General features: G+C 36.4%; 1 protein-coding gene across 2 annotated transcripts in view; it reads left to right on the top strand.

Annotated features, from left to right (window-relative positions):
• Positions 1–22,456, top strand: part of BTBD8 (BTB domain containing 8) — a 152,458-nt gene that overhangs the window by 67,717 nt on the left and 62,285 nt on the right. For both annotated transcript variants that reach the window (XM_077120281.1, XM_077120280.1), the window contains exon 5: positions 22,169–22,258. In XM_077120281.1, coding sequence (XP_076976396.1) covers positions 22,169–22,258 — 90 coding nt within the window. The remainder of the gene's footprint in view (positions 1–22,168; positions 22,259–22,456) is intronic.

The raw sequence follows: 22,456 nt of genomic DNA, 5'->3' as shown, positions 1-22,456 counted from the left end.
GAGGTAAAGAAGAGTTTTCTTGGAATATAGGAGATCCCCTAGGGCATCTTTTAGTAACTACCATGCCCTGTGATTAAAATCAATGGAAAACTGCAACAACCCAATTCAGGCAGGACTACCAATGGCTCTGAAACTTCAGGAATGAAGCTTTGGTTCACCCTACCAGGCAAAGAACCACAGCAAGCTGAAGTGTTTACTGAGGGTAAAGGGAACATGGAATGGGTAGTGGAAGAAGGTAGTGATAAATGTGAACAGCGACCACATGATCAGTTATAGAGATGAGGACTGTAATGCTGTTTTGTCTCTGTTATACTATTTAAGTTGTAAGATAGCAAGTTTAAAAATGAATATTACCCAAGGACTTGCACCCTATTCTGAAGAGATTTAATGTGTTTCCAGTTATATTCAGGACAGCTGAGTATTGTTAGGTGAAAGAAAAAAATGTGTGTTTTATTGTTTTTTATTTAGAAATTAGGTATGGTTTAAGGTGATATGTATAGCTGCCAAGTTGATAAGGGGTAGACTGTCATGGTCAGGTTCATGTGTCATCTTGGCCAAGTAGTAGTACCTGTTTGTCTGGTTGGGCAAGTGCTGACCTTGCAATGAGGACATTTCGTAGAATTAAATCATGATCACGTCAGCTGCATCCATAGCTGATTCCATTTGTAATCAGCCAAGGGGAGCGTCTTCTGCAATGAGTGATGCTTAATCTAGTCACTGGAAGACTTTTAAGGAGGATTCAGAAGAAACAGGCTCTCTTCTTGCTTCGCCTGGCGAGCCTCTCCTGTGGAGTTTGTCCAGACCCTCCATTGGAATCATTGGCTTCACATCCTGCCCTGCAGATTTTGGGCTCTGCATTCCCACAGTCATGTGAGACACTTTTATAAATTTTATATTTGCAAGTGTTCCCTGTTGATTCTGTTTCTCTAGAGAACCCTAACTAATACAGGGATCTTCAATGCAAACCCAAGCAAGTACAAAACATTGATGAGTGAAGGAAATCAACTTGCAAAATAACTTTATAAAGACAATCTAATACAAGAAATATTTGCACGCTCCCCTTGGGTTACTGGGGAGAGATCAGGAGGTATTCAGTGTCCCCATTTGTAGAATTCCTGATATTTTTACAAGCAATGGGGACAGCTAAATTGATGGACTGAGCCCTCAGTCTTTGGGTTCATCCCTGTGAAACTTATTCCTGCAAAGGATAGGCTAATCCTACTGATAAGTCATCCTAAAAACAGAGCCCCTTTTATTGTTCAGACATAACCCCTCTTTCTGAGCCAACTCAGCTAACTCACTGCCCGCCATCCCCCACCGCCACCCCCAATGTGGGAAGTGGCTCCCAGGCATGTAAGCCTCCTGGTGTTGTGGGACAGAACTCCCAATGTTCACTAGGACCTGGCATTACAGTATTGGGGGAGCCTTCTGGAGCAAAGGAGGAAGAGAGAAATGAGACAAAATAAAGTGTCAGTGGCTGGGAGATTTCAGAATCAGAGGTTATTGTGGAGATTATTCTTATGTATTATGTAGATATCCCTTTTCGGTTCATGATATGTTGGAGTAGCTGTAGGGAAGTGTCCAAGGCTGTTGATCTGGGTTCCAATAGCCTTGATTCTTGAAGATGTGGACAGATGAGTGAAAAAATGTGGATGGAAAATAAATAAATGGCAGGGGGTATGGGGGTATGGAATAGACTGGGTAGATTGGAATGCTGGTGGTCAGTGGGAAGGAGAGGTGAGGGATGTGTGTTTTTCTTTCTTTTTGTTTCTTTTTCTAGAGTGATGAGGGTATTCTAGGAGTAGTCACGATGATGGATGTGCACAGCTATGTGATGGTGTTGTTGATCATTGATTATGCACCATGCATGGACTCTGTGTCTGAAGATTTGTCAATGAAAATATTTTTTCAAAAAAGATAATCTAATACCCTAAACAGCAGAAAATCTCAAAGCACTTTAGGATTTGGCCCTGCCAAATGACTACTGGAGGTGACATGGAATTTGGAACAACTATTCAAGGATGTTCATAATGACATAGACTATATGAAGAAGATACTGGAAGAGTATAAAGAAGAATTTGAGAGAATAAACAGAAAAATAGCAGATCTTACAGAGATGGAAGATATAGTCGACCAAATTAAAAATATGCTAGAGACACGAAAGAGCAGATTTTAAGAGACAGAAGAAAGAATAAGTGAGCTAGAAGATGGGAATATTTAACTCAGGTGCACAGAATAATAAATGGCAAGAAAAATGGAAAAAATGGAATTGAATTTCAGGGAAATGATGGACAACACGAAGCACACGAATGTTAAGAATCATTGGTGTCCCAGAAATAGAAGAGAAGAGTGAAAGGCTAGGAAATTTAGTTGAAAAGATAATGGGGGGAAACTTCCTAACCCGTATAAAATAAATACATATGGAAAACAAAGAAGCCCAACTAACCCCAAATAGAATAAATCCAAGTTTGCCTATTCAAAGACACCTACTAATCAGACTCTCAAATACTTAAGAGAAGTGGAAAGTACTGAAAGCAGGAAGAGAAACGTGATTCACTGCACAAAAGGGAAACCACATAAAACTGAGTTCGGACTACACAACAGGCACCATGGAAGTGAGAAGGCAGTGGTATGATATATGTAAGATCCTGATTCAGAAAGACTTCCAGCCAAGAATTCTGTATCTAGCCAAATTGTCCTTCAAAATTAAGGGAGAGGGTAGACCACAGTGGCTCAGCAGGCAGAGTTCTCACCTGCCGTGCCAGAGACCCGCATTTTATTCCTGGTGCCTGCCCATGTGAAAGAAAAAAAAATGTAAGGGAGAGATTAAAATCTCCTCAGACAAACAAAGGCTGAGAGAATTTGTCAACATGACACTGGCCCACAAGACATACTAAAGGAAGTTCTGTTGGCGGAAAAAAAAAAATAGAAGAGGAAAGTCTGGAGGAGGGCACAGAATTGAAGAGTTTCAGTAAGGGTAACTTAAAGGATAAAAAGAGAGAAGGAAAAGGATATATAGATCTGACGTATAAAAACCAAAGAATAAGATGGTAGATTCAAGAACTGCTTTTACGTTAATAACTTTGAAAGTTAATGGACTAAACTCACCAACTAAAAGATACAGATTGGCAGAATGGATCAGGAAATATGATCCATCCAAGTGCAGCTAACAGGAGACTCATCTTGGACCCAAAGCTACAAATAGATTGAAAGTGAGAAGATGGAAAAATATGCTCCATGCAGGCTATAACCAAAAGAAAGCAGGGGTTGCTATGCAGTATCAGTATAAAATAGACTTTAAAAGTAAAATGTCATAAGAGACAAGGAAGAACACTATATATTAATAAAAGGGATAATTCACCAAGAAGAAATAACAATCATAAATGTTTATGCTCTCAGTCAAAGAGCTCCAGAGTATGTGAGGCAAACATTGGCAAAACTGAAGGGAGTAATAGATGTTTTAGCAATAATAGTGGGAGACTTCAATACAACACCCTCTTCTGTAGATAGAACAACCAAACAGAGTATCAACAAGGAAATAGAGAACTTAAACGAAGTGATAAATGAATTAGACCTAACAGATAAATACAGATCATTACACCCCAAAACACCAGGATGTATATTCTTCTGTAGTGATCATGGAACATTCTGCAGGATAGATCATATGATGGGGCACAAAACGGGTCTTTGTAAATTTTAAAAGATTAAAATTATTCAAAGCCCTTTCTCTGATGAGAGTGGATGGAAGCTGGAAATTATAGCTAGAGAAATTGATAAATATCTGGAGACAAATAGCTGTGCTCATGAAGACAATGCTGAGAGGGGAATTTATTGCCCTAAATGCCTATATTAAAAAAAAGAATGAGCAAAAATTGAGGACTTAACTGCTCACCTGGAGGGACTAGAGAAAGAACAACAAACTAGCCAAAAAGCAGGTAGAAGAAGAGAAATAAGATAGATTGAAGCAGAAATAAACAAACTAGAGAAAAAAAAGAATCAACAAAACCGAAAGGTTGTTCTTTGAGAAAATCAATAAAATTGTTGGACCCCTAGCTAGTCTGACAAAGGAAAGAAGAGAGGATACAAATAAACAAAATAAAAAATGAGGATTTCATTACCATGAATCATGAAGAAATTTTTAAAAATCATAAAAGAATACTATCAACAACTACACATCAACAAACTAGACAATTTATAGAAATGGACAAATTCCTGGAAACACACAAGTAATATACACTGACTAGAACAGAAATAGAAGAGCTCTACAAACCAATTATAAGTAAAGTGATTCAATCAGTCATCAGAAATCTTCCTACAAATAAAGCTGAGGTCCAGGTGGCTTCAAAGGGAATTTAATCAAACATTCCAAAAAGGAACTAACACCAATCCTGCTCAAACACTTAAAGAAATTTGAGATAAAAGAATGCTACCTAACTCATTTTATGAAGCTAATTTCACTCTAATACCAAAACTGGATAAAGACACTACAAGAAAGAAACTACAGACCAGCCTTTCTCATGAACATAGATGGAAAAACTCAGGACAAAATACTGGCAAACCAAATCTTATGACACAATAAAATAATTATACATCATGACCAGGTGGGTTGTACCAGGAATGCAAAGGTAGTTCAACACAAGAAAACCAATGTTATACTGCACATCAACAAATCGAAAGGGAACAATCACATGCTCATCTCAATTGATGCTGAAACATTTGACAAAATTCAGCATCCTTTTCTGATAAAAACACTTCAAAAGGTAGGAATCTAGGGAAACTTTCTCAGTATCATAAAGGGCATGCATGAAAAACCCATAACCAGCATCACATTTAACCATGAGAATTTGAAAGCATTCCCCCTAAGATCAGGAACAAAACAAAGATGTGTGTTGTCACCAGTTAATCAACATTGTGAGCAATCAGACAGGAGAAAGGGATAAAAGATATCCAAGTAGGAAAGGAAAAAGTAAAACTTTCATTATTTGCAAATGACATGCTCCTATACATGGAAAATCCTGAGAAATCGTCAACAAAGCTGCTTGAGCTAATAAACAAATTCAGCAAAGTGCCAGGATGCAAGATTGTGAAAATCAGTAATGTTTCTCTAGACAAGTAATGACCTAACTGAGAAGACAGTTAAGGAAAAAATTCCATTCAAAATAGCAACTAAAACATTGAAGTATGTAGGAATAAGTTTAACCCGGGATGTTAAGAACCTATACAGAGGGCGGGCCGCGGTGGCTCAGCGGGCAAAGTGCTTGCCTGCTATGCCGGAGGACCTCGGTTCGATTCCCGGCCCCAGCCCATGTAACAAAAACGGAGAAACAGAATACAATAAAACAAGAAAATGTTTAAAAATGTTTCCCTTTCTTCCTTCCTTCCTTCCTTCTCTCTGTCTTTCCTTTAAAAAAAAAAAAAAAAAAAAAAAAAAAAAGAACCTATACAGAGAAAACTATAGAACACTGCTGAAAGAAATCAAAGACCAATGTGGTGGAAAGACTTTCCGTTCTTATGTATTGGCAGGTTGAATCTCGTTTAAAATGTCAGTTCTACCCAAATAAGTTTACATGTTCAATGCAATACCAATCCAAATTCCAGCAACCTACTTTGAAGTCTTGGAAAAGCTAGTTATCAAATTTGTTTGGAAAAGAGAAAGACCTCAAATAGCTAAAGATACCCTTAAAAAGAAGAGTGAAGTGGGCAGACTAACACTTCCTGACTTAAAAGCTTATTAGAAAGCCACAGTGGTCAAAACATTATGGTACTGGCACAAAGATAGACTTATTGGCCAATGGAATACAGTTGAAAGTGTGGAGATAGAACACCAACCCTCCATAGATTTGCCCATGAATTGATCTTCAACAAGTCTCCCAAATCCACTGAACTGGGAAAGAATTGTCTTTTCAATAAATGGGCATGGGAGAATTGAATATTGATAGCCAAGACAATAAAAGAGGACCCCTTCTTTACACCCTATACAAAAATTCATTCAAAATGGATTAAAGACCGAAATGTAAAAGCCAGTACCATAAAAATTCTGGAAGAAAATGCAGGGAAGCATCTTCAAGACCTAGTAATAGAAGGTAACTTCTTAAACTTTACACCCAAAGCACAAGCAATGAAAGAAAAACTAGAAAAACTAGATAAAATGGGAAGTCCTTAAAATAAAAATCTTCACCTTTCAGACAAAAGCTTTTGATTTTAAGGAGTTCCTTTTTGTCTATTTTTTCCTTTGTACTATAGCCTATAGTTAGCAGAATACATCAACAGTACCACGGCAATACCTGGGGTAAATAATTGGGAGAGAGAGACAAGAGATAGGAGGAGGTTTAGATTTGATATATGGCAAGGCTGTGTTTATCGGTTCTTAATCTCTTTGGACCAATGAAAATTGCCTAAAATTGAGAGTGGTGAGGATTGTACAATGAATTAAGGACACTGTAAGACATGTTTCTTTATTTTGGATATTATCTGTGATGCCCAATAGATGGAAGGGGCCAAACAGTACCATGACTGAGAAGCAGAAAGACAAACTGTCATGAATACAGATGATGGAATAGTGTGTAGTTACAAAAAAAGAACGAAGTCTTGAGGCATGCAAGGAAGTGAATAAACCTTTATTTTGTGTTCTGCAAAATAAGCCAGAAACGAAAGAACAAATATGGTGTGGACTCTTTTAGAAAATAATTGTAAGAAAATTGGAGCCTAAGCTCTTATAGCAACCACACTTACTCCAGAGTCATAAGTGCATTTCTAGATTCTGAGATGCTTAAGCTGTATGTATATAAGCTGGCATTTCCCCTTGAACTTTGGGTACCTCTGTGATACTGATGACTCAGAGCTGGAGTTCTGCAGCTCTGTAAGTCAGCATTACTTTATACAGCTGTTAAAGTAACGAATAAAGAGATCAAGCTTCAATATAGAGATAAAAACGAAGCTGATCTGGTTGGGACTAAGGTAAATCAGAATATAGGGCAAAGGATATCGTGTATATTCTCTGGAGCTTCACTTATTATATGAGACCAAAGGCAGAGAGATTTATTTTTTCTGGTAAATTTTCTGTGAACACACAATCTGAATCAACCTGTCTGGATAGTTCATTTAAAGAACCCAGACACATGGAGCCCAGACCAGGAATGAGGCCTTGTTATTCTGTATAGCTTAATGTAATACTTGGAGCCATTTCAGACTATAGGGGGCTTCCAATTAAAAAGTACTGGTAGAGGACTTCCTGGAAGATGGCGGCTTAGTAAGACGCGCGGATCTTAGTTTCTTCTCCAGGACACCTACTAGGGGAGTAGAAACGATACAGAAAGCGCCCAAAGCCACAACAGAGATAAAAAAGACAGCGTACCCCATCCTGGAACGGCTGGCTGGCTGAGAGAAGCAGCTCGGGTGAGATCGCCGAGGCGCGCGGGCCTTACCGGGCGGGGTGGCAAGCGGCCGGAGTTACTCCCTTCCCCCTTCCCGGGCCGGCTGGGAGAATTGGAGAGGTGGTCCCCTGAAACCAAGGCGACTGGCGCCCACACCACGCGCAGCCCCCGGACCAACTGAGAGAATTGGATCGGAAACCCCCAGGCCGCGGAGAACGGTGACGGGTGGGGGAGGCCCCTTCCAAACCCGTGACTCCCGGGGAACGCGCACTCTCTCGGGCGGGCCGCTGCCGCTGGTGCCCTCCCGCCACGCTTGTTGCCCAGGGCCGACTAGGAAATTCGGACGGGCTCTTTCCCTGGCTGCGGCGACCAGCAACCCTCCCTGCGTTCGGACACCCTCCCTGCGTTCGGACCCCTGGGCCGGCTCAAGCCGCTTCGGCTAGCGAACCCCCGCAGACAAACGTGTGCCACGAGCGCCACCTACTGGGCAGGATAAGAAAAACAGAACCCAGAGATTTCACAGAAAAATATTACAACCTTGCTGGGTCCAACACCAAGAGAAATCTGAATAAATGCCCAGACGCCAGCAGCAGAAGATAACTGTCCACGCTCAAAAGATCGAGAATATGGCTCAGTCAAAGGAACAAACCAATAGCTCAAATGAGACACAAGAGCTGAGACAACTAATGCTGAATATACGAACAGAAATGGAAAACCTCTTCAAAAATGAAATCGATAAATTGAGGGAGGACATGAAGAGGACATGGGCTGAACATAAAGAAGAAATAGAAAAACTGAAAAAACAAATCGCAGAACTTATGGAAGTGAAGGATAAAGTAGCAAACATAGAAAAAATAATGGATAGCTACAATGATAGATTTAAAGAGACAGAAGATAGAATTAGTGATTTGGAGGATGGAACATCTGAATTCCAAAAAGAAACAGAAACTATAGGGAAAAGAATGGAAAAATTTGAACAGGGTATCAGGGAACTCAAGGACAATATGAACCGCACAAATATACGTGTTGTGGGTGTCCCAGAAGGAGAAGAGAAGGGAAAAGGAGGAGAAAAACTAATGGAAGAAATTATCACTGAAAATTTCCCAACTCTTATGAAAGACCTAAAATTACAGATCCAAGAAGTGCAGCGCACCCCAAAGAGATTAGACCTAAATAGGCGTTCTCCAAGACACTTACTAGTTAGAATGTCAGAGGTCAAAAAGAAAGAGAAGATCTTGAAAGCAGCAAGAGAAAAACAATCCATTACATACAAGGGAAACCCAATAAGACTTTGTGTAGATTTCTCAGCAGAAACGATGGAAGCTAGAAGACAGTGGGATGATATATTTAAAATACTAAAAGAGAAAAACTGCCAACCAAGACTCCTATATCCAGCAAAATTATTCTTCAAAAATGAGGGAGAAATTAAAACATTCTCAGACAAAAAGTCACTGAAAGAATTTGTGACCAAGAGACCAGCTCTGCAAGAAATACTAAAGAGAGCACTAGAGTCAGATACAAAAAGACAGAAGAGAGAGATATGGAAAAGAGTGTAGAAAGAAGGAAAATCAGATATGATATATATAATACAAAAGGCAAAATGTTAGAGGAAAATATTATCCAAACAGTAATAACACTAAATGTCAATGGACTGAATTCCCCAATCAAAAGACATAGATTGGCAGAATGGATTAAAAAACAGGATCCTTCGATATGCTGTCTACAGGAAACACATCTTAGACCCAAAGATAAACATAGGTTGAAAGTGAAAGGTTGGGAAAAGACATTTCATGCAAATAACAACCAGAAAAGAGCAGGAGTGGCTATACTAATATCCAACAAATTAGACTTCAAATGTAAAACAGTTAAAAGAGACAAAGAAGGACACTATATACTAATAAAAGGAACAATTAAACAAGAAGACATAACAATCATAAATATTTACGCACCGAATCAGAATGCCCCAAAATACGTGAGGAATATACTGCAAACACTGAAAAGGGAAATAGACTCATATACCATAATAGTTGGAGACTTCAACTCACCACTCTCATCAAGGGACAGAACATCTAGACAGAGGATCAACAAAGAAATAGAGAATCTGAATATTACTATAAATGAACTAGACTTAATAGACATTTATAGGACATTACATCCCACAACAGCAGGATACACCTTTTTCTCAAGTGCTCATGGATCATTCTCAAAGATAGACCATATGCTGGGTCACAAAGCAAGTCTCAACAAATTTAAAAAGATTGAAATCTTACACAACACTTTCTTGGACCATAAAGGAATGATGTTGGAAATCAATAATAGGCAGAGTGCCAGAAAATTCACAAATACGTGGAGGCTCAACAACACACTCCTAAACAACGACTGGGTCAAAGAAGAAATTGCAAGAGAAATTAGCAAATACCTCGAGGCGAATGAAAATGAAAACACAACATATCAAAACTTATGGGACGCAGCAAAGGCAGTGCTAAGAGGGAAATTTATTGCTCTAAATGCCTATATCAGAAAAGAAGAAAAGGCAAAAATTCAGGAATTAACTATCCATTTGGAAGAACTGGAGAAAGAACAGCAAGCTAACCCCAAAGCAAGCAAAAGGAAAGAAATAACAAAGATTAGAGCACAAATAAATGAAATTGAAAACATGAAAACAATAGAGAAAATCAATAAGGCCAGAAGTTGGTTCTATGAGAAAATCAATAAGATTGATGGGCCCTTAGCAAGATTGACAAAAAGAAGAAGAGAGAGGATGCAAATAAATAAGATCAGAAATGGAAGAGGAGACATAACTACTGACCTCACAGAAATAAAGGAGGTAATAACAGGATACTATGAACAACTTTACGCTAATAAATACAACAATTTAGAGGAAATGGACGGGTTCCTGGAAAGACATGAACAACCAACTTTGACTCAAGAAGACATAGATGACCTCAACAAACCAATCACAAGTAAAGAAATTGAATTAGTCATTCAAAAGCTTCCTAAAAAGAAAAGTCCAGGACCAGATGGCTTCACATGTGAATTCTACCAAACGTTCCAGAAAGAATTAGTACCAATTCTCTTCAAACTCTTCAAAAAAATCGAAGTGGAGGGAAAACTACCTAATTCATTCTATGAAGCCAACATCACCCTCATACCAAAACCAGGCAAAGATATTACAAAAAAAGAAAACTACAGACCAATCTCTCTAATGAATACAGATGCAAAAATCCTCAATAAAATTCTAGCAAATCGTATCCAACAACACATTAAAAGAATTATACATCATGACCAAGTAGGATTCATCCCAGGTATGCAAGGATGGTTCAACATAAGAAAATCAATTAATGTAATACACCATATCAACAAATCAAAGCAGAAAAATCACATGATCATCTCAATTGATGCAGAGAAGGCATTCGACAAGATTCAACATCCTTTCCTGTTGAAAACACTTCAAAAGATAGGAATACAAGGGAACTTCCTTAAAATGATAGAGGGAATATATGAAAAACCCACACCTAATATCATCCTCAATGGGGAAAAATTGAAAACTTTCCCCCTAAGATCAGGAACAAGACAAGGATGTCCACTATCACCACTATTATTCAACATTGTGTTGGAGGTTCTAGCCAGAGCAATTAGACAAGAAAAAGAAATACAAGCCATCAAAATTGGAAAGGAAGAAGTAAAACTATCACTGTTTGCAGACGATATGATACTATACGTCAAAAACCCGGAAAAATCCACAACAAAACTACTAGAGCTAATAAATGAGTACAGCAAAGTAGCAGGTTACAAGATCAACATTCAAAAATCTGTAGCTTTTCTATACACTAGTAATGAACAAGCTGAGGGGGAAATCAAGAAACGAATCCCATTTACAATTGCAACTAAAAGAATAAAATACCTAGGAATAAATTTAACTAAAGAGACAAAAAACCTATATAAAGAAAACTACAAAAAACTGCTAAAAGAAATCACAGAAGACCTAAATAGATGGAAGGGCATACCGTGTTCATGGATTGGAAGACTAAATATAGTTAAGATGTCAATCCTACCTAAATTGATTTACAGATTCAATGCAATACCAATCAAAATCCCAACAACTTATTTTTCAGAAATAGAAAAACCAATAAGCAAATTTATCTGGAAGGGCAGGGTGCCCCGAATTGCTAAAAACATCTTGAGGAAAAAAAACGAAGCTGGAGGTCTCGCGCTGCCTGACTTTAAGGCATATTATGAAGCCACAGTGGTCAAAACAGCATGGTATTGGCATAAAGATAGATATATCGACCAATGGAATCGAATAGAGTGCTCAGATATAGACCCTCTCATCTATGGACATTTGATCTTTGATAAGGCAGTCAAGCCAACTCACTTGGGACAGAGCAGTCTCTTCAATAAATGGTGCCTAGAGAACTGGATATCCATATGCAAAAGAATGAAAGAAGACCCATCTCTCACACCCTATACAAAAGTTAACTCAAAATGGATCAAAGATCTAAACATTAGGTCTAAGACCATAAAACAGTTAGAGGAAAATGTTGGGAGATATCTTATGGATCTTACAACTGGAGGCGGTTTTATGGACCTTAAACCTAAAGCAAGAGCACTGAAGAAGGAAATAAATAAATGGGAACTCCTCAAAATTAAACACTTTTGTGCATCAAAGAACTTCATCAAGAAAGTAGAAAGACAGCCTTCACAATGGGAGACAATATTTGGAAATGATATATCAGATAAAGGTCTAGTATCCAGAATTTATAAAGAGATTGTTCATCTCAACAACAAAAAGACAGCCAACCCAATTACAAAATGGGAAAAAGACTTGAACAGACACCTCTCAGAAGAGGAAATACGGATGGCCAAGAGGCACATGAAGAGATGCTCAATGTCCCTGGCCATTAGAGAAATGCAAATCAAAACCACAATGAGATATCATCTCACACCCACCAGAATGGTCATTATCAACAAAACAGAAAATGACAAGTGCTGGAGAGGATGCGGAGAAAGAGGCACACTTATCCACTGTTGGTGGGAATGTCAAAGGGTGCAACCACTGTGGAAGGCAGTTTGGCGGTTCCTCAAAAAGCTGAATATAGAATTGCCATACGACCCAGCAATACCATTGCTAGGTATCTACTCAAAGGACTTAAGGGCAAAGACACAAACGGACATTTGCACACCAATGTTTATAGCAGCATTATTTACAATTGCAAAGAGATGGAAACAGCCAAAATCTCCATCAACAGAAGAGTGGCTAAACAAACTGTGGTATATACATACGATGGAATATTATGCAGCTTTAAGACAAGATAAACTTATGAACCATGTAATAACATGGATGGACCTAGAGAATATTATGCTGAGTGAATCCAGCCAAAAACTAAAGGACAAATACTGTATGGTCCCACTGATGTGAACGGACATTCGAGAATAAACTTGAAATATGTCATTGGTAACAGAGTTCAGCAGGAGTTAGAAACAGGGTAAGACAATGGGTAATTGAAGCTGAAGGGATACAGACTGTGCAACAGGACTAGATACAAAAACTCAAAAATGGACAGCACAATAATACCTAATTGTAAAGTAATCATGTTAAAACACTGAATGAAGCTGCATCTGAGCTATAGGTTTTTGTTTTGTTTTGTTTTGTTTTGTTTTGATTTTACTATTATTACTTTTATTTTTTTCTTTATATTAACATTCTATATCTTTTTCGGTATGTTGCTAGTTCTTCTAAACCAATGCAAATGTACTAAGAAATGATGATCATGCATCTATGTGATGATGTTAAGAATTAATGATTGCATGTGTAGAATGGTATGATCTCTAAATGTTGGGTTAATTTCTTTTTTTCCGTTAATTAAAAAAAAAAAAAGAGAAGGGATAATTGGAGATGAAGGGATACAGACTGTACAACGGGACTTGATATAAAAACTCAGAAATGGACAGCACAATACTACCCAATTGTAATGCAATTATGTTAAAACACTGAATGAAGCTGCATGTGAGGTATAGGTTTTTTGTTTTTGTTTTTTTTGTTTTTTTTTCTTCCTATTATTGTTTTAATTCTTATTCTGTTGTCTTTTTATTTCTTTTTCTAAATCGATGCAAATGTACTAAGAAATGATGAATATGCAACTATGTGATGTTATTAAGAATTACTGATTGTACATGTAGATTGGAATGATTTCTAATTGTTTTGTTAATTCTTTTTTTAATTAATAAAAAAAAGTGAAAAAAAAAAAAAAAAGTACTGGTAGAGTCCCTTGAGTGACTGGAGAAAAAATATGGAACTATTAAACTTTCCCATCTGGGAAACCCCTGATGCTGTCTCAAACACCGACTCCCAAGAAAATAGGCCAACCACTTGATTTTAAGGCTTGCCCTTATTAAACTTATTTTTGTAGTGGAGAAGCTAAGCCTCCCCATAATTAGGTCTAAGAGTTGCTTCCAGGAAACTTCATCTTTTATTGCTCAGATGTGGCATCTCACTCTCCAAGCCCAACTCTGCAAGAAAAATCATTGCCCTACCTCCTCTGTGGGACATGACATTCAGGGGTGAGAGTCTCCCTGACAATGTGGGACGTGACTCCCAGGGATGAGCCTGGCCCTGACACTGTGGGATTGACAGTGCCTTCCAGATCAGAAAGGGAGAAAAATGTAACAAAGCAAGATATCAGTGGCTAAGAGAGTTAAAATAGGGTCAGAAGGTTATTCTGGAGGCCACTCTTATGCAAGTTTCAGCTTGATATTGCTAATTGCCATGGTTTGCCAACCTTAAACATCATTCCTGTTAACCCTAAAGAACATCTGGGGCTGTAACTGAGACATTACAAAAGTTTCATGCTCTAAGCTTACTTTCGTGAAACCTATAAATTCAAAGGGTTCCTAGTCAGATAAATCCTGAAACCAAATGGGGCAACATCTCCAAAAATATGAACTAATTCCATCACCCTATCCTATACTGTCAACACCCCATCTCAACATGGAAAAGTTAGAATGGGCACAACCAAAAAATCCATATAGAGTGAAAGAAGGATCAAAGGAGAAGGAGGAGTTATAACAAAGAAGATTGGTTTTAACAAATGAATATGACTGCAGAATCAGTATATTAATATTTCTTTTAGCCTCCAGTGTTTTAGAGCACTTGGAAGTCAAAACCTGAAATTGTGGAATGGTAACCCATATCAGACTTTGAAATCTGTTCTGTAACTACTTGTTAAAATATACTTTGAAATTTATTGCTTTTTTTGTAGATATGTTATATTTCACACAAAAATATTAAAATATGAAACAAATCAATTGGCCAATACTTAGGATGGATTATATGGTGTGTGAGTATAACTTTTTAAAAATAAACAGAAAGATACAAGTGCTGGAGAAGATATGAGGAGAGAAATATACCTATTCAATGTTGGTAGGGAAGTAGAATGGTACAGTCCCTCAGGAGGGCAGTGTGATGGTTCCAAGTGAGGCTAAGTATAGGGTTGCCATATGATCCTGCAACCTTGTTAGTAGGAATATACTTGAAAAAACTGAAAGCAGGGACACAAATAGACATTTACACACTGGTGTTTATGGAAGCATTATTCATGATTTGCAGTGGATAGAGGTGGCCTAAAGGTACATCAACTGATTAACAAGGGCAAACTGGTATGTATACATATGACAGAATATTGAGCAGCTGCAGGAAGGAATTAAGTCATGAGGCATGCAACTGGATTAATGAACCTTGAGGACATTATGTTGAGTTAAATAAGCCAGAAATGAAAGGACAAATATTTGGTCTTTCTAATATAAACCAACTATAATGAGCAAGTGGCTGAGAATTGAATTTGAGAGCATAGGTTATCAGAGGATAGAAAGTGGGCAGAGATTGGACAATCAATGATTAAGGGGTACAGAACGTTCAGTAGGCTCATTGTAAAGGTTGCTAGACTGTAAACTCTGACAGCAGTAACATCTATTCCTGAGTTTTATGTGTTATTTCTAAATTCTAAGATGCTGTTCTCTTTGTGTGTAACTTGGTAGTTCCCTGGAACTTTGGGTAGCTGTGTGACACCTGAGACTCAGAATTAGAATATCACAGCCCTGAAAGTCAGCATTGCTCCATACAGCAACTATTAAAGAAGCTGAAAAAGAGATCAGACTTCAATTAGAGGAATGAATGAAGTGGACCTGATTAGTCCCTTGAGGGACTGGGGGAAAATTTAGAATTGTTAAACTTCCTCACCTGGGGAAATCCTGATATTCTCTCAAGCATTAGAGACTCCTAATTTAATAAGCCAAGCCCTCAGTCTTGAGCCTGGCTCTTAGGAAATTTATTTCTGTAATGGCTGTGCTAAACCTACTTATACTTGTATTGTCTAAGAGTCACCCCCCAGTGAACCTCTTTTGTTGCTCAGATGTGACCTTGCTCTCTAAACCAACTCTGCAAATCTCACTACCCTCCCCACTATGTGAGACATGACTCCCAGGAGTATAAGTCTCCCTAGTAATATGGGAGATGCTTTCCAGGGATGAGCATGGCACTGGTATTGTGAGTTTCTTGACCAAAGCGAGAAAGAGAAATGAAACAAAATAAAGTTTTGGTGCTAAGAGATTTCAAATAGAGTCAAGAGGTTACTCTTATGCAACCTTCAGCAAAGTTATTGCTAATTGCCACAGTATGTGAAGCCACAACCAACAGTAACCCCCAAAACCCTAAAAAATACCCTGAGCTCTATCTAAGATGCTATAAAAGTTTTTCTTAGTAAGTTTGTTTTTTCAAAACTAAGGCCTCCATATGGTTAAGCTAACAAAGATATCCATTTTTCAAGGTTCTAAGTGTATTGCCTGTTTCGTAAATTAAAAAATTAAAAATTAAAAAAAAAAAATCAACTGTTACCTAAAGAGTGAGAGAAAGATCAAAGGTTATGGTGGAGTTATACAGAGAAGGTTGGGTTTAACAAATGAGTATGAGTGCTGAATCAGTATATTGATATTTTTTTTAGAGTCCAGTACCTTGGAGCAGCTAGAAATAAAAACCTAAAATTGTGGAATTGTAACCCACACCAAACTCTGAAATCTGTTCTACAGCCAATTGTGGCAATGTACTTTGAAATTTATTGCTTTTTTTATATGTTATAAAAAAAATGTTTAAAAAATAGAAAAAAATTGGGCCCACAGGAATTCCCTTAAAAGTGAAAGTCCTCGTTACAAATATAATTAACAGTCTTGAATTATATATTTGAATATGGTTAAAAGGAGTTTTAGTTTGTATATACATTACTAGAATAACAATTTTTAAAAAATCATAGGACTTTATAATACAGTGACCCTTAGTGTAAACCACAGACTATAGTTAATAGAACAGTTATAAAGATGTTCTTTCATCAACTGTAACAAATGTCCAACATCAATGCAAGGTGTTCATAATAAAATAATAAGGGTGGTATATGAGAAAAAAAAAACAGCAAAAAACTAAGGCTTCCAGATTGTTCCTATGCCAGATAAGCTCTGAAACCCAGAAGTACTATCTCTCCAAAAACATCAACCAGTTTCATTTCTCCATACCATAAGGTGCCCCTTTCCAGCATGAAGAAGTTATTGCCCATATATCCCTGAAGATTGAAAGAATGATCAGATGAGAGGGAGGAGGTGTAACTGAGAAATTGGGGTTTAACAAATGATTGACTACTGACTCATTATGTATATATTTCTTTTTAATTTCTAGTGCATTAGAATAGCTAGAAAGAAATACTTGCATTTGTTGAACTGTAATCTAGTAGTTTTGATCTTTGATAATGATTGTATAGTTATATAACTTTTATCATGTAACCATGTAATTGTCCTGGTGACTGACACTCCCTTTATCCAAAGTATGGGAAGATGAGGAATAAAAACAAAAACAAACAAACAAACAAAAAAAAAAACAGTAGGGAAGCATAAAGGGTAAGGAATATTTTGGTTTTTACTTTTATTTCCTTTTTTGGAGTAATGTATATGTTCTTAAATTGATTGTGATGATGAGGACACAACTACATGATGATACTTGAGCCATTGTTTGTATACTTTTGGATGGATTATATGGTATGTGAACATATCTTAACAAAACCTCTTTTTTTTTAAAAAAAAAAAATCTGTCGACCACAAATATGAGGGTCTATTTCTGAACTCTCAATTTTATTCCATAGGTCAATATGACTATCTTTATGCCAGTACCTTGTTGTTTTGACCACTGTGGCTTTATTATATGCTTTAAAATAAAGCATGTTATAAATTACTTTAACCACTGGGGACCACTTCTCTTTGAAGAGGTCTTTGTCTATTCGGGGTCCCTTACCCTTCCAAATACAATTGATAATTAGCTTTTCCATTTTTGCAAAGGAGGCTATTGAGATTTTTACTGGAATTGCATTGGATTTGTAGATCAGTTTGGATAGAATTATTATCTTAACAATATTTGCCTTCCAGTCCATGAACACAGAATATCCTTCCATTTATTTAGTTCTTCTTTGATTTATTTTAGCAATGTTTTGATGTCTTTTACATTCTTGGTTAAGTTTATCCCCAGATATTTGATTCTTTTAGTCACTATTGTAAGTGGAATTTTTTCTTGTTCTCTCCTTGGATAGCTCATTACAGTGAATAGAGACACTGCTTATTTTTTGCATATTGATTGTATAGCCTGCTACTTTGCTGAACTTACTTATTAGCTCTAGTAGCTTTGTTGGGGTATTTTCAGGACTTGCTAAATTTAGGATCATGTCCCATAGAAATAATAGAGGTTTTACTTCCTCCTTTCCGATTTGGATATCCTTTCTTTTTCTTGCCTAACTGCTCTAGCTAGAACTTCTAGCACAGTGTTTTTGTTAATAGTGGGCATCCTTGTCTTTTTCCTGATCTTAGAGGGAAAGCTTTCAGTCTCTCACTGTTGAGTATGATGTTAACCATGGGTTTTTCATATATGCCCTTTATCCTATTGATGAAATTTCCTTCCATTCCTACTTTTGAAGTGTTTTTATCAAGAAAGGATGCTGGATTGTGTCAAATGCTTTCTCCTTGTCAATGGAGATTATCTTGTGGTTTTTCCCTTTGATTTGTTAATGTGCTGTATTACATTAATTAATTTTCTTGTATTTCACTACCCTTGCATACCTGGAGTAAAACTGACTTGGTTTCATGGTGTATAATTCTTTTAATGTGCTATTAGATTCAATTTGTAAGTATTTTGTTGAAAATCTTTTGTATCTATTTTCACCAGAGAAATAGGTCTGTAATTTTCTTTTCTTGCAGTATCTTTATCTGGCTTTGGTATTAGGGTGATGTTGGTCTTATTGAATGAGCTAGGTAGTGTTCCCTCCTCTTTGATTTTTTGGAAGAGTTAGAGCAGAATTGGTATTAATTCTTCTTGGAACGATTTGTGGAATTCACCTGTGACATCATCTGGTCCTGGGCTTTTTTAGTTGGTAGGTTTTTGATGACTGATTCAATCTCTGTATGTGTTATTCATTTGTTGATGTCTTCTATTTCTTCTATAGTGTAGGTTGTTTAGTCTTTCCGAGAAATTGTCCATTTCATCTAAGTTGCCTAGTTTGTTAGCGTACGGTTATTCATAGTATCCTTTTATGTTACTTTTTAATTTCTTAGGGTCCATGGTAATGACCCCTTCTCATTTCTAATTTTATTTATTTTCATCTTTTTTCTTTGTGTCCTTGTCAGTCTAATTAAGAGTTGTAAATTTCAGTGATCTCACAGAACCAATTTTTGATTTTATTTATTCTCTCTATTGTTTTTTGTTTGTTTGTTCTCAATATAATTTATTTCTGCTCTATGCCTTGCTATTTCTTTCCTTCTGCTTGCTTTGGTATTAGTTTGATGTTCTTTCTCTAGTTTCTGGTTTCTCCAGGTGTTCAATTTGGTCTTTGATTTCAGCTCTTTTCTTTCTTTTTCATTTAGGTGTTTAGTATTATATATTTCCATCTCAGTACTGCCTTCAGTTTTGATATGTTCTGTTCTCATTTTCATCCTTCTTGTGATATTTGCTGATTTCTCTTGCAGTTTTTCTGACCCGTTGATTGTGGGTCAGTGTTTGTGGAATCTTCCCGTCTCTGCTTTCCTCTGCAGTTATAAGTAAGTGAGATTTGTCCCTTTTTTTCACTGAATCTCTGTGAGGGTTTTCCAGGGGGGGTCTTATATCACCATGTTAATCTACAGTCCCACCAGTCCTTTATTTTATTTTTTTTTTAATTTTTGAGGGGGTGCATGGTCTGGGAATCAAACCCAGGTCTCCTGCATGGAAGGCAAGCATTCTACCACAGAACCACCCATGCACCCCTTTACCAGTCCTTTTTGATATTAAGAGCTCACCTTCTTAAAATACTCAGCTTGGGTGTGCAAGGGTAGTTCTCTGGTAGAATTCTCACCTGCCATGTGGGAGCTCTGGGTTCAATTACTGGTCCATGCACTTCCCAACAAACAAAAACAAAACAAAAAAACAAAATTTAACAAAATGGTGCTGCAATAATGGGACATTTGCATAGAAAAATAATGAAATGTGACCCCATCATAGAACATACAAGAAAAAAAAGTACTCAGCTTGATTTGCCTTGTTGTTTTCCCTGCTTCTCTGGTTGTTGTGACCCTTTAGGAGAATAAGATAATGGCAAGAAGCCAGAGGTTCTTTTGGGTAGCAGATGTGGGAGCTAAGTTTGACAGTTCCCTCAGAAAAACAGAGCAGGCCAGGCAAGGCTGTACAGAGGAAACATCAGAGTCAGTCACAAGGCAGAGAGAGCCAGGGCAAATCAAGTGCTTTATTATTTGCATCTGTTTTTTTCCCCAACTTTATTATTTTGACATTTTAAAAATATACACTTATGTCTGGTTTCTTTTTGCTCAGTATGATTTTGAGTGTTGTAGGATTACACGTGTCAATGGTTCATTCAATTTTTGTTGCTGAATGGTTTTCCATTGTATGGATATATCACAATTTGTCCATTTCTTCTGTTGATGAACATATTTGTAGGTTCCAGTATTTACTCTTAATAAAGCTGCTGTAAGTCTTAGTGTGAACATATATTTTCATTTCTCTTGGGTAAATACCTAGGAGTAGAATTGATGGGTCCAGTCGTAAATGAATGTTAATGTTTTATGAAACTGCTTGACAGTTTTCCAAAGAGAATGTGCCATTTTACACTGCCATCTGCACAGTATGAAGCATTCCAGTTCCACCTCTTCATTACCACTTGCCATTATCGGTCATTGTAATTTTTGTCATTCTAATAAGTGTGCCATGGTATTACATTGTGGTCTTAATTTGCATTTCCCTAATGGCTAATGATTTTGATTATCCATTAGTCAATGTGATGCATATTGGCCATGTGTATATCTTTTATGATGTTTCTGTTTCAACTTTTTGCCCATTTTTTAGTCAGGTTGTTTGTATTCCTTTATCGACTTGGAACATATTCAGTTATTTGGGAGATACATGTCTTGCAAATAGTTTCTCACAAAATTTAGTTTGCTTTTGTATTTTCTTAAAAGTGACTTTAAAAGGCATCTTTGAGCATACTTTGCATGAATTCTGAACTAGAACTCAGGACCTTTAGAGTTTTAATCTCTTTCTTATTGATATTCTCTCAAGATGTGAAGTAACATCTTTTGATCTTTATTTCTCTCTTAGTCATGGAAATAGTCTCAGTTGTTATGAAAGAGCTTTCAAGAGAATAACTTTACATAAAAAGGATGTTAGAATTGATGTTTTAATTGAACAATCAGAATTCTTAGTGTAAATATAAGCTTATAATTTTTATTATTATAATAATTCTACCAATGAACACAAGACAAATACATTTTCATGTTTTAAAAGATAAAGAGGAAATAAACTTGGAATATGTCATTGGTAACAGAGACCATCAGGAGTTAGAAACAGGGTAAGATAATGGGTAATTGGAGCTGAAGGGATACAGACTGTGCAACAGGACTAGATACAAAAACTCAAAAATGGACAGCACAATACTACCTAATTGTAATGTAATTATGTTAAAACACTGAATGAAGCTGCATCTGAGCTATAGTTTTTTTTGTTTTTTATATATATTTTTTGTATTTTTTATTTTTATTTTTTTCTCTATATTATCATTTTATTTCTTTTTCTGTTGTCTTGCTATTTCTTTTTCTAAATCGATGCAAATGTACTAAGAAATGATGATCATACATCTATGTGATGATATTAAGAATTACTGATTGCATATGTAGAATGGAATGATTTCTAAATGTTGTGTTAGTTAATTTTTTTAAATAATAAAAAAAAACTAGCTGAAATTTAAGAAGAAAAAAGATAAAGAGGAATATTTCTGTAAAAATTTTCATTTTTCTAAATAAATAATAGGGGGAACAAATGTTAAAATAAATTTAGTGGTTTGAAATACTAGTGATCAATGAAAGGGAGTGGTAAGGGGTATAGAAAAAAAATAGAGGAAACAAAGGTTAAAATATATTGGGTAGATGGAAATACTAGCAGTCAATGAGAGGGAGGAGTAAGGGATATGGTATGTATGAGTTTTTTTCTTTTTTCTTTTTATTTCTTTTTCTGAATTAGTGCAAATGTTCTAAGGAATGATCATGGTGATGAATATACAACTATGTAATGATATTGTGAGTTATTATATACTAAGAATGGATTGATCATATGGTAAAAATGTTTATGTTTGTATGTTATGTTTAAAAAATTTTTTTTTAATTAAAATTTTTTTTTTCATTTTTCATAGTATATAAATATCTACTTGTATTTTTTTCCTTCTCCCCTTTAGGGCCATTTTAAGTGCAAGATCCAGTTATTTTTCTGCAATGCTATGTGGTTGTTGGGCTGAAAGCTCCCAAGAGTACATTACTCTTCAAGGGTAAGCATAATTTTTGCAAAGCTGTTTGACTGCAAATAATTACAAATAATATTTCATGCAAAGTTTTTTTATGAATCTGATTTCACTGTATGTTCAATGAAATGTATTTCATGTAGAATTCAATGAAGTACATTTTCAGAAAATGGGAGGAGGTAGGGAGCATTTAGTAATAGAGGTGCTTCAATTATGAAAGAATTT

The sequence above is a fragment of the Tamandua tetradactyla genome, chromosome 11 (assembly GCF_023851605.1).
Source record: "Tamandua tetradactyla isolate mTamTet1 chromosome 11, mTamTet1.pri, whole genome shotgun sequence".
In the NCBI taxonomy this organism is placed as follows: Eukaryota; Metazoa; Chordata; class Mammalia; order Pilosa; family Myrmecophagidae; genus Tamandua; species Tamandua tetradactyla.
The sequence above is the reverse complement of the archived record's forward strand: the minus strand, read 5'-3'. Positions and strand labels throughout refer to the sequence as shown.